This window comes from Amblyomma americanum, chromosome 1, assembly GCF_052857255.1.
Source record: "Amblyomma americanum isolate KBUSLIRL-KWMA chromosome 1, ASM5285725v1, whole genome shotgun sequence".
NCBI classification, from domain to species: Eukaryota; Metazoa; Arthropoda; class Arachnida; order Ixodida; family Ixodidae; genus Amblyomma; species Amblyomma americanum.
The window spans coordinates 57455830-57467457 of NC_135497.1; the positions used below are offsets into that span (position 1 = coordinate 57455830).

Sequence of the window (11628 nt, forward strand, 5' to 3'; positions counted from 1 at the left end):
TCGAAGGGACTTGTACGCTGGCTAAGCGAAGAGCGCGGAACATGCGTCACTGACAGCCCCCTTCCTTTCGCCGTCTTGTCCATCGTGCGTCGCGCCGAGCCCGACAAAGAGGAGGCCGTCACCCCCCCCCCCCCTTCCCTCCTGAATGGGGCGGAGATTCCGCAAATAGTTTCCCAGAGGCATCCTGTTTTTTTTTTTTTTCATGGGGTCAAGGAAGGTGGCCCAAGCAGTGTGAGGCAACGTTCTCTGTTCATTCTAGAGAAGCAAGCTTACACTGCAAAATTAAACCTTGTCTTTCTCTTCCAAATGCAATTAACTAGGAGTCCTGTCCAAATCCATTTCAGGTTGTTATGTGGGCACCCCCAACCTTTTTTATTTCCGTGTAACTCCAGCACTTCTTCACCTTTGTCATTGTAGCCGCTATTGTTCAAGTACCATGCAACATCTTGTTATTAAAGGACCTTTTTAATTGGAAATGAGAGCATGTGCACAGGGTGGAAAGCGCGTGATCTGCCAGGAAACACTAAAGCGGCCCCGAGAAGGGATCTTTATTAAGGATGACAGCCATCTTGCGCCTCTCCACTTGGCAACGACGACACAGCGTGTGCGGTCCCTATGGTTAGGCCCCAGCTGTGGAAGCCATCCTCGGACACGACCATGACCTTCGACATCTGATGTTTTTATTTAAAAACACAGGGACCAAAGTCGTGCTGTATGCAGTGCAATCGCCATGTGGTTCCATAATCATCCATTTAGCCCGGCTCTTTGGACGGATTCAGGAAACGACTGAAAAGAACAAAAGTAACGAGCATACAAAGGTGCGCTGCATAAAAGTTAGAACGTAAAGAGACGAAGGCACGCTGCGCTAATGCTGTAGCGAGGTCTAACATGTAAAATTTCGCGGCTGGCGTCGATTTCTACAAAGCGCGAGTAGTGCCCACGGAAATAAACAAAGGCGCACTGGAGATGGGTAAGTCTGTATACAAGCACGAGTTTTTGTCTCTACCAGCGATTTACTAGCTCACACCGCGCGATTTTGATGTCTGGCGTCGATTTCGACAGAGAGGGAATACGGGCACGAAACGGGACGCTCGCGATCTGCCAGGAAACAATGAGGTGGCCCTAAAGAGGGCCGTTTGCAGGAGCACTTCAACCGCGACCTGCAGCGGCGTGGCGGCGCGGTGAGCAGTAGGCCCACAGTGGTCCGTCTTGTGCCCTTTGGCTCCGCACCGACGACACCGGTGCACGACGTACACCTCTCCTGGTCTTGCCCTTGAAGCCGACGCTATCCCTGGTCCGTAGATCTTGACGAGGGCCGCGACGATAATCTTTGACATCTGGTCGATGCCCCGGTCTGCGGCAAACAAGGACAGCATCGGCTCGCCAGAAGCATCCAGGAAACGATGCTGCAAAAAAAGTTACGTTACAAGCGCCGCAATTTGGCGAGTTCTGCACGAGAAAACTTGCGAAAAACGATGCTGCAAAAAAAGTTACGTTACAAGCGCCGCAATTTGGCGAGTTCTGCACGAGAAAACTTGCGAAAACGTTGTTCAACCCTTACCTCGTGATTGAGAACGTGCACGCCAGACAAGCGCTTCATCGTGGCTGTCAGACGGCGGTCCTCAAACCGCACCTTATGTGGGTCGTCGTAATGGAGTTGCAAAATTTTGAACACCAGCACGACGTGCTCCTGCAGCAGGAAAACGAGGTCCTGGAATGCGCAAGGCATGTAGGTAAGCGGTACAGCACTTCATGAAGCGAAATTTGAGATAAAATGCGTACCTTTATGTCGCTGGCGATTTCTCGCGGGTCAGCGCCTTTTGGGGGTCATCGCAATGTCGTGGAAGCAAGAACTGTACAGAAATTTCAGCTGGCTGCGCCGACGAGCGCACCACGCAAAAAAAAAAAAAAGCCATACCTGGACAGCTTCCGAAACGCGCGCGCCGCCGCCTACGCTCACGAAGAGAATGCCCGCAGACCACGCACGCCCGGCGGCCGGCCAGCCGGCCCTAGCGATTCCCTAGGCACTCTAGGGACAGGCCGAGAGAGGCGCGGCGAACCCACGTCCGGTTGAGAACGAGGGAGAAGCAGAAAAACGTCACGGAGAAGCGCATCCCATCGACCAATCAGCGTTTCCAGCCCACCTGCACCGAAACGCTTCTGGCCAGCCGGCTTAGTGAGCAGGGGTACAGTGCTCTAGAATATGGGTAGTGGGTTCAGGGAGCGGCCAGCGGTGAGGCGACTTGTGTCGACGATACCAGATGGCGCCACCAGAGCATGGGCTGTATGAAATGCGGCGCGCCGCGCCCTGGATGCGCGCTGTGCATAGAATCGTCGGAGAAATAAGCAAGGCTCTGTCTTTTAAAACAGGTCCTACAAACAGGTGAAGCTGTACACAGATATTGTCGGCGAATCAAGAAAATTAGATGTAGTAGTAGCCAACAGCTGATAGCGCGGTGGTGCGGACGAGCGGCCCCGTTAATGCTTCGCAACGCTGATCGTGCTCTTTTGCAGGTACGGCTCCCATATTTCAACGTTAGTGCATACTAGTATTATCGCCGCCCACAGGAAAGGCTGAGTACAGGGAGAGGAGCAAACATTCTATCGATCATCGGGGTTATCCAGCGGCCAACTCGAAGCTGTCGGCAAACGTGGCCGAGTGTACTCCAGCTTGAGCCATCGGAAGGGTTTTAGTAGAGGGGCGGGGCAACAAGAAATTGCAATAAAAAAAACGCTTCACTTGGAGACCGTTGTGTGTACAGCGTACTATATGTGAATGCGATAATTTTAAGTGTGGTATGCATGCCTCTGTTTTGTAAAAAGGAAAGGAACGCCGACCAAAGGTTGTTAAAAAAGAAGACGTTCTGACCTTTGGTCGGCGTTCCTTTCCTTTTTACATGAATCTTCTACCTGACCGGACGAGTTTTCGTCGAACTTTACATTTCATGCCCCTGTTTTAATTGTTATTTTGATGCATGCATTTTTTTCATCAAAACGAAGGGTCAATTGCCGCCGATGTATAAACGCTGATGAATGCAAGACAAGATAAAATAACTTTTATAAAACAAAGCACTCCTTTATTGCAGCGCTCCAACTATGCACAGTGTGAAACCTATTCTTGAATTACTCAAAGGAATGCCGTGTTTTCTTGTTTGCACAGTACATTTAGCCACGCGACTATGAGCACTTGCCCATCTTAGCATGAAGCTTCTTTTTCCTGCCAGCTTCTCGCGACTCATTGATTGATTTAACATAAAAATGCAGCCTTGTCAAAACATAAATCTTGAGAATGCTGACTGTGAGCGCTTCTGAGTGCTGGCTGCACCCTACACCACATGAAATCTGAGATTTTCCCAGCACCATAACATCTGCTATGCTGTTACTGCACAGCTTTTCCTGACAAAAAAAAGTTGTGAAAAGGTTTTCCAGCCTTCTCACCATCAAAAAAAAAAGCACACGAGACGGGTGGAGCAACCCTCCTTTGTCACAAATTGCAGTAAACTCACTGTCCTGGCTTTGAAGGAACATCCAGCTTAGAAAAATCGTCCGGCACAGATGCTTCGTCAACTTCACAAGGGTCTTGGTCGTTCGCCAACACGCTACTCTCAGTGTCAATGCCCGGACACTTCGATTCCTTGTTAACGTCGGAAGCATTATTTTGTGGTCTTTTCGCTTCATTAGGATATGTACTTGTGCTTTTCCTCTTTCTAGGTGGTCTCTGTAGCGGTGTTTTCTTTGACAGATAGCTCGGCGCGTTCGGCAGCAAAGTTGGCACCGCATCGGGTGAACGTTCCGGCTTTCCACGCGGGATGCGGACTTCTTTGCCGTCAATGATGTGTATAAAGTTCCTCACAATGCATGATGGCTCGAAATGTAGCTCACACACACAGCAGGTTTCGTCCAAACCTTATCTTTTCGATGAAGGTTGCGTTCCCACTGCTTCCGTCGGTTCTCATCCTTTGGCACAGCAAAGAGCGATGGCTGATCGCCTTTCGTCCACTGGTATCCCGTTTTGCACCCGGGAGCAAAACAATGCCGTTGACGCCGACGATTCGGCATGACCGTAGTCTTAACGCCGCGAACTCACAAAGAGGAAAAATGCACCGCACAAAAAGCAACAAACAGCTGCAGGCAGCTTGGCGGGACTGCTAGCCGCGCGCGCGGGCGCGCCGAGCCTACAGCCCACGATACAACAGCGCCACCGCTTACATCCGGGACCTGTCGACACTCGCCGCCTCACCGCATCGCATGGAGCGCGCTGGCTCCTGAACCCACTACCCATATTCTAGAGCACTGTACCCTAGATCAAGACCTACGGAACAAGAGACCTGCACATTTGGCGGGGTGCTATGGGATTGCGTGCGCCAAGTTTCGTTACCTTTTGGCCGTTTAGGGCGCTTGGTAAACCTGTTCGTCTGTCATTGTCATCATCATCGTCTGCTTTCGACAAATGATTTCTCTCCTCTCACTGCTTCCTTATGCATTTGTCATGTCTTATTATTATGAAACCTAGTAATGAACGATGCAAATATGACATTTCTTCAAATGCTAGAGGTGAATATTTAGTTTGCGCGCATGCCAGGCGTGAGACTTTCTGGCATCTTTGCTAGGCAATGGATGAATGATGAATACTCACAACGTTGACAAATAACAAAACACTTACATCCTTGAAGTAAAATAATGACGCCAACTTGATCAACACGTTAATTGTAGCGCAAAGCCACCCGTAGCTGTCGTTTTCTAGCGGCAAATGCATGAACTAGAACATGCGCGCTGGAGAAGTGCGAAATGCGCAGTTCTCTAGTTCAGTAGGTATTGCCCTAGATCGCCTTGACATTGCGCTTACTGGCCGCTAGGCGGCGCTAAAAGAAGACACTCAATTTCGGTTTCAATGGCTTAGAGTCTGTGATGCGCGGCGCCCGATCATGTTGTTTCATCTTTTTATCGGGTTTTGAGCAAAATTTTTACTTTTATAAAGACAAAAACATGTTTTTGAATGTATCAAAGTGCAGTAAAATCTTTCATATAATACTGAAAGAGGCTCATCAGTTTCGATTTCGAAATCTGAAAGCGTGATGTGCGCGGCGTTCTATTATGCCGTTAGGACCTTTTGTCTTATGCATAACCAGTAACTTCTGGACGGTTTACAACAAAAGGAACATGTTCGAAACATCCATATTGCAACAAGTGCTTGAAGTGGCTAGAAATGCCTCAAAATAAGTATTTACACTGCATGATGGATGGTTGTATTTGCGTGGCCCAACAAAGTATATGCAGCGTTCAGCAGAATCAATGATGCGGCTGTTGTGACTTACCTTGCACATGGATACAATGATTGTTATAATTTATACATCCAAGGAAGCCCCGGTACTGATGCATTGTGGGTACAGTTTCAAGCCCATGTCATGTATTGCACAATAACATTTGTTTCTTTGATAATTAAGGAAATCCACAAGAAAGAACAATCTGTGGATTACCCGGGAAACAATGCACATGAAACGTAAAATTAAGAGATTAAGGCAAATAAACGGGCAGCATGCCATTCAATACTGAGGGTTAGCATAAGCCCCGGAACAAGAAAGGTGAAAAAGAAAGTACTTGAGGCCGAAAGACGATTTTCTAGCACTACGCTTAGTGACCTCATCAAAGCATGATTGACCGCTCTCAGTGGCCCACCCGAACAGCATTTTCATAGCAGGGCCACGTTATGTTACTACATATCGCGACACCGACAGTGCTTATCGCTGCAGATGTTATGCTTCAAATCCAAGGCTTCTTCGGACAGAGTCCAAGTATATATAGTGGCTCATTCGATGGGGTAGAGTCTTCCGGCCTGCTCTCTACAGCGTAAATAAAGCTGATGTGCAAACGGGTGTTCCGTGACAGCCCCATTTCCGCACATGAATGGTTATTCGAACTTGTGACCTTGGCTCAATTTCTTTGCTTCATCTAGGACAAAGTACACTCTTCATTACCAGTGCATGCAGGCTGGCAGCTACGTCTGTGCACTTCCTGAGCTACTTCAGTGAAAACTGCAAAACGTTAGTAGCCTCATTTTCACAGGCTAGCATCAGTTGAGTAACCAGGGGCGTTGGTCATTGCATCGATTGCTCGTATTGACCCGCTAAGTCGGGCCTGTGGCGCAGTTGTCCTTAATACCGTTTTCCTGCATGCTGACCTTAAGGGTCGCCCGTACCGAGCACCCGACTTCCGTGACGCACTCGCACAGATATTGGATCTCCGGGAAATTTTGTGCACTGGTCAATACCAAATGAGCCACGTGTGGATGGTTACCTGCGAGAGTAGTTCTTCCAAACAGAAGCTTGTTAACAAAGCGGAGTTTCCTGTCAAAGGACTGCGGTGCATGGTGTTTGACCCGGATACTAAGAACGTCAAGGTTAAGCTCCTTTGGCTTCCCCGCTATATGGAACACCGGAGGATTGTGGAAGCATTAGAGCCTTATGGCACGGTCCAGTCTGTGGAGCGTGAAAAGTGGCGGTGCCCAGGGATGGAGCATATGGAAACGGCGAACCGTGAACTCTCCCTCACACTCAAGGATGGAGTGTCAGCTAGCACCATTCCACACACACTTAATGTTTATGGAGTGCAGGCATTAGTCCATATCCCAGGGAGACCTCCACTGTGCCTCCGATGTAGCCGGGTTGGACATGTCCGGCGCCAGTGTCGCACGCCTCGATGCACTCAGTGCCGACGCTTTGGCCATACTGCGGAGAACTGTGTCTTGAGTTACGCTGACAGGCTGCGTCAAGGCCAGTGGTCGCGGGAAGATGACGTGGCATCAGAACACATTATGGATGTGTCTGAGGTTGTGGACGCGACCGGAGAACTAAGTCATGAGCATCGAATAGATGGGGAACAGAAGACTTCAACACCTCAAAACAACACGGAATATGAAGCGACTGGCCATCTAGCATCCACGCCTCCAGGACGAAAACCGCCGGACCCGGGCCCCCCCGTGAGTGTTACAAAGACTGCTGTGCTTGCTGCACAGGAACACCTCGTTGCCACAGGTCAACGTCCGGATATGCCTCCTGTGGAGTCAGTCGAGGCGATACAGCCAGTGAATGCTCGCCGATCCTCCTCTGATGCTGATTCTGCTTCGTCGTTGGAGGGTAACGGTGAGACGTGTGTGGCGTCGATCTCTGGCGTGTCAGGTTCTCTGTCGGCTGTCAGTGTGGCAGCGAGTGATGTGCTCCCCTTGGGTTCGTGGGCCGAGGCCTTGGCTGTCTCAGAGGAAGACATGGACAGCACCGCACCTTTGAAACGTCCTGCAGATGCTGACGAGGTGTGTATCGATGGCGCTGACCAGAAGGCACAATGTGTAGAGGCCACGGGAAGGGTGGTGTTAAAGAGGAGGGCGATGTCTGCCCGAGAGGGCGCCAATTTGGCGGCGGGCCACCACATTCCAGGGGATGGCGTTTGTTAAGACTGGCACCAAAATGGCGAGCGTCGCAGCATATCAAGTCGCTACCCTTAACGTTAGGGGTATGCGTAATCGTAGGAGGCAACAGCAGGTACGGCATCTCTTAAAGAAATGGAGTGTGTGTGTAGCCGCTATCCAGGAAACAAAGTTGTCCTCTGATGAAGAGACATCAGCTGCTCTTGAGCCTTTTTTGTCGGAATACAGCATTATTGTTAGCCACGCGAGAGGCTTATCCGGAGGTTGTATGCTATTCCTGGCGAACACGCTAGAGATGACAGCCATGTCTTATTGCATAGATGACGAGGGGCGACTTATATGCTGTGATCTCACAATTTCAGGTGTACAGTGGCGGATTATTTGTGTTTATGCCCCCACAAAGCAGCGCGATAGAAGGCTTTTTTTTCTGTCATTAGTTGAACATTTGTGCACGGACCGCAAAATTATATTGTTGGGAGATTTTAATTGCGTTTGTAGGGATGAGGACCGTTCAGTGGTATGTAAGAGATACGACCATAGTGCTGCATTACTTACCGATTTGGTTTCTGAATATAGTCTTGTGGATGTGGGGCAGGAAGAAGGCGACAGTATACATTTCACTCATTTTCAGTTTTCCTCTAATGCTCGCCTTGACAGAATTTACGTTTCTGTTGACGCATTAGCAAGTGTGTTTGGCTACTGGGTGCGGCCCATTTTCTTCAGTGACCACTGTATGGTGTCTCTTCAGATAGGAAAGTACACTCGGCATGTACTTCACCCTCGATGGGAGTTGTGGAAGATGAATAACTCTGCTCTCAGACGAAATCTTTCAGCGTGCTGTACCTACTTGTTTGAAGGACGTATGGTCACGCCGTGATCTTTCCATTTTTCAAAAGTGGGACTTGTTTAAACAGGAGATCAAAAACTTGGCAATTGAGGCCTCAGCAAGAATTGCTTTCCTGAAGAGACACCACCTTCGTGAGCTTGGCCGCACCCTAACGGAGCTATATGAGCTAGTGAGGGTAAGCCCGGGTGCCTATCTCGAAGAGATTAATAACGTAAAAGCACAGCTTCAACAATTTGCGACAGACAGATATAAGGGGGCCTTGATACGATCTAGGTCCCGAAGGTTTCTTGATGAGCAACCTTCTCGTCGGGCCCTGAGTGATGAAAGAGAGAATGCTCTTGCGAAGGAAATATTGGAAATTCAGTATGGTGGTTGCACATACAGTGATGCGCCTGGTATTCTTGCTGCTTTCTTCGACTATTATCGGAAGCTGTTTGGCAGTTGCGAAGATCCAAGTCAGGGTTTCGATTACAGTTCCTTGCTCGGAAACTTCCCTCGACTTGATGATGAGAAGTGTGCTATAGTGAAGGGACCTATCACTTTGGATGAAATTCAATCAGCCATTTCTGCCCTGCAGAGCCAGAAATCTCCTGGGCCAGATGGTATTACTAGCGAATTCTATAAAACATTTTCGCCTTGCCTAGTGCCTGTTTTGATGGAAGTTTTCAAAGCATCTTATGATGTGGGTGTCCTGCCTCCCACTTTTTATTCTGGGCACACAATATTAATTCCCAAAAGCAAAGATACTAATCGGTTGAAAACTGTTGAGGGATATCGTCCAATTTCCCTTTGCAATGTTGATTACAAAATTTTTGCCAAGGTTCTTAGCAGTCGTCTGCAGCTCGTCATTATGGACTTGATAGGTCCGCATCAGGTCTGTGGTATTAGAGGCCGCAGTATTCAAACACATATCCATATTGCACGTTCAGTATTAGAGACAGTATCAGATGAGATAGGCCAAGTAGCTCTGATTCAAATTGACTTGGCTAAGGCGTTTGATAAAGTTCGGCACGATTTCTTGTTCGCGGTCTTGGAGTATGCAAATATTGGTGACGTCTTGCTCAAAGGCATAAGGCTGTGCTATAAGAACTCCTATACAAGGGTTATTGTTAATCAGGAGCTAACGAAACCAGTACCACTAGAAGCATCTGTTCGTCAAGGATGTCCACTGTCTCCATTGTTGTTTGCCCTATATCTGGAACCCCTCTGTCTCAGTATAATTAACAGCGCAGCTATCCGCGGTTTCTCTCTGGCTCAATGTGAAGTTAAAGTTTTAGCTTACGCTGATGATGTCACCCTCTTTTGTTCTGACAAAAAGAGTGTACTCGAGGCTCTAAACTTGACTAAACAGTTCTGCGATGTATCAGGCGCGGCTCTTAATTTAGAGAAATCCAAAGGCTTTTGGTTGGGTCATTGGGGAACTAGGCCAAGCCAGTTCGGTGGTATATGCTGGAACTGTAGCCCTCTTGAGTACCTAGGCGTTCCGCTGCACCAAGTTCGCAACAGTACAGCCTACTGGGATTCACAAACTGTAACTCTACGGCGGCAAACGCAGGCTTGGATGGGTAGGGAACTCTCAGTGTTTGCGAGGGCACAGGTCTGTAACATTTTTTTGTTTGCAAAGCTCGCGTATGTCCTTCAAGTCTTGAATTGTGCGAGGAGGAAGGTGCAAGCAATACATAGAATATTTGCAGCATTCGTTTGGCGCTCTCAATGGGAGCCGATGAGGCGTGACAATTTGTTCCTTCCCTTAGAGGGTGGTGGAGTGGGCCTTGTTCACCTGTTCGTGCATCAACTCGTTTCCCGTTTTTTCTTTTTCAAATCGGCAAACGACCCGTTTCTGGTAGCTGTGCTCATTAGGTGGCTTAGTTTTCATTTGCCTTACTTATTCGCACCGACTGGGCAGGCTCGTGAGGGGACTTTATGGGGATTTCTTAAGGAGGTTGCTGACACTTTCAATTTTCTCACTGTGCGCTTCTCTTTAGATTACCTGTATAGCCTCTCGAGAAAGCATATGACCCAGGCTCTCACTGAGTCTTTGTTCCCTACACCATTGTATCGGCAGCCTTATTTGGGGTCTTTGGACATCAGTGTTCTAAAGCGTGTTAGGCGGATGTGCATTCAGGCAGCCGCTAAAACGTTCTTTTTCAAACTACACACAGCGACGCTGCCTGTCAAGACATTTCTTAATGACAAGGGGATGTTTGTACCCTGGAATGTGAATTGTCGTCTGTGTAACGTGCCTGAGACAATTGATCATTGCTTCATCCTGTGCCGTGATGCCGTGTTCTTTTGGGACATACTACAACGAAGGACATTGAAATTACACCATACACTATTAGATTTCTGCCTGTTGACAAAAACTCTGTTGTGCTTTATGACGTGTTTGTGTTGATGGGACTATTCAGTCTTTGGAAAAGCCGTATGATGGACAGACATGCCGAGCCACCAAGATCGTCCAAATCTGTGTTTCGGGAACAGTGTGCGTTGGTGAGGAGTGTATATGCTGCTCGCGACGAACCTCCAAGCTGGCTGCCGTGCCTAGATGCTTGTGTGTGCCTCCCTGAATTTTGATGTTTTGATGGGGATGCAGTGGTGAGTTAGGGCTATGGGGGGCTCATATTAAGCAGCCCGGTAACTTGAGACGCGAACTAGTCTGATTGAAGTTTCCTCCTTTCTACAGAAGTTCTTCCATGCAATAAAGAAAAAAAAATCGGGCCTGTGGCGCAACGGATAACGCGTCTGACTACGGATCAGAAGATTCCAGGTTCGAATCCTGGCAGGCTCGTTAGTTTATGTTTTCCTTTTCGCTTCTAAGTGCTCGAAACTGCGATCCCATGGAGCACGTAGAAAGAAAACAGAAGCTTTGGCCATGAAGACAAAAATCAACCTTTCTGGCTTTTTTGCGCGCCTTCTAATACATTTCTTTCTGTGCGCAGGGCGTTGAATCGCGGTTCACAAATTAGGCTTGATTTAGAGATCCCAGAAGGTTTCAACAAGTGCTGCGTTTCGAAGCAGATTGTTCAATGTTTATGTAAGCAGCGGCGGTCAGTCCTGGTCTGCGCAGAGGGCCGACTGGCTTCTCGCCTGCGCATGTGCCAGTCGTTTAGTTCAATCAATCAATCAATCAATCAATCAATCAATCAATCAATCAATCAATCAATCAATCAATCAATCAATCATGTTTATTTAACATCATGACGATGTTGGGTGCGCCAACAAAAAGCCATTGGGAAGGCTTGACGAGGCCGACGCACCCCACAAGGGCATTGCAGTGGTACACAACATGTTAGCACTTCGAGGGATAAAAAAAAGGAAATGAAACAAAAGTAACATATTTGGCATTAGCTGTACATCAATT

At 48.3% G+C, this 11628-nt stretch overlaps 2 protein-coding genes and 1 non-coding gene across 4 annotated transcripts; 2 read left to right on the forward strand and 1 right to left on the reverse strand.

Moving 5' to 3' along the window:
* Window positions 1-201: 201 nt before the first annotated feature.
* Window positions 202-2148, reverse strand: LOC144132937 (uncharacterized). 2 transcript variants are annotated; one of them, XM_077665694.1, is made up of 3 exons: window positions 1919-2148; window positions 1562-1853; window positions 202-1406 (listed from the first exon to the last, which is right to left on the reverse strand). In XM_077665694.1, the coding sequence occupies exons 2-3, from the start codon at window positions 1727-1729 to the stop codon at window positions 1017-1019; spliced, it is 558 nt and encodes a 185-aa protein (XP_077521820.1). In that variant the 5' UTR covers window positions 1730-1853; window positions 1919-2148; the 3' UTR covers window positions 202-1016. The 2 variants fall into 2 exon arrangements, with proteins under 2 accessions (XP_077521820.1, XP_077521812.1); XM_077665686.1 differs by having other exon boundaries at window positions 1562-2148.
* Window positions 2149-3977: 1829 nt separating this feature from the next.
* Window positions 3978-11214, forward strand: LOC144097418 (uncharacterized). Its single transcript, XM_077630167.1, has 3 exons — window positions 3978-4002; window positions 6147-7031; window positions 11207-11214. Exons 1-3 carry the CDS (start codon window positions 3978-3980, stop codon window positions 11212-11214), a joined length of 918 nt encoding a protein of 305 aa, XP_077486293.1.
* Window positions 10983-11055, forward strand: TRNAR-ACG (transfer RNA arginine (anticodon ACG)). The gene has a single exon. It is a non-coding gene; the product is annotated as a tRNA-Arg (tRNA).
* Window positions 11215-11628: the final 414 nt, after the last annotated feature.

Excerpts from the sequence above, each read along its gene's own strand:
- LOC144132937 (XM_077665694.1), bottom strand. The coding sequence starts at position 1,729 with ATGCCTTGCGCATTCCAGGACCTCGTTTTCCTGCTGCAGGAGCACGTC. Across the intron at positions 1,407-1,561 it reads TGCACGTTCTCAATCACGAG|CATCGTTTCCTGGATGCTTC; the intron begins GTAAGGGTTGAA and ends CTTTTTTTGCAG.
- LOC144097418 (XM_077630167.1), top strand. The coding sequence starts at position 3,978 with ATGGCTGATCGCCTTTCGTCCACTG. Across the intron at positions 4,003-6,146 it reads TGATCGCCTTTCGTCCACTG|TTGTCCTTAATACCGTTTTC; the intron begins GTATCCCGTTTT and ends CCTGTGGCGCAG.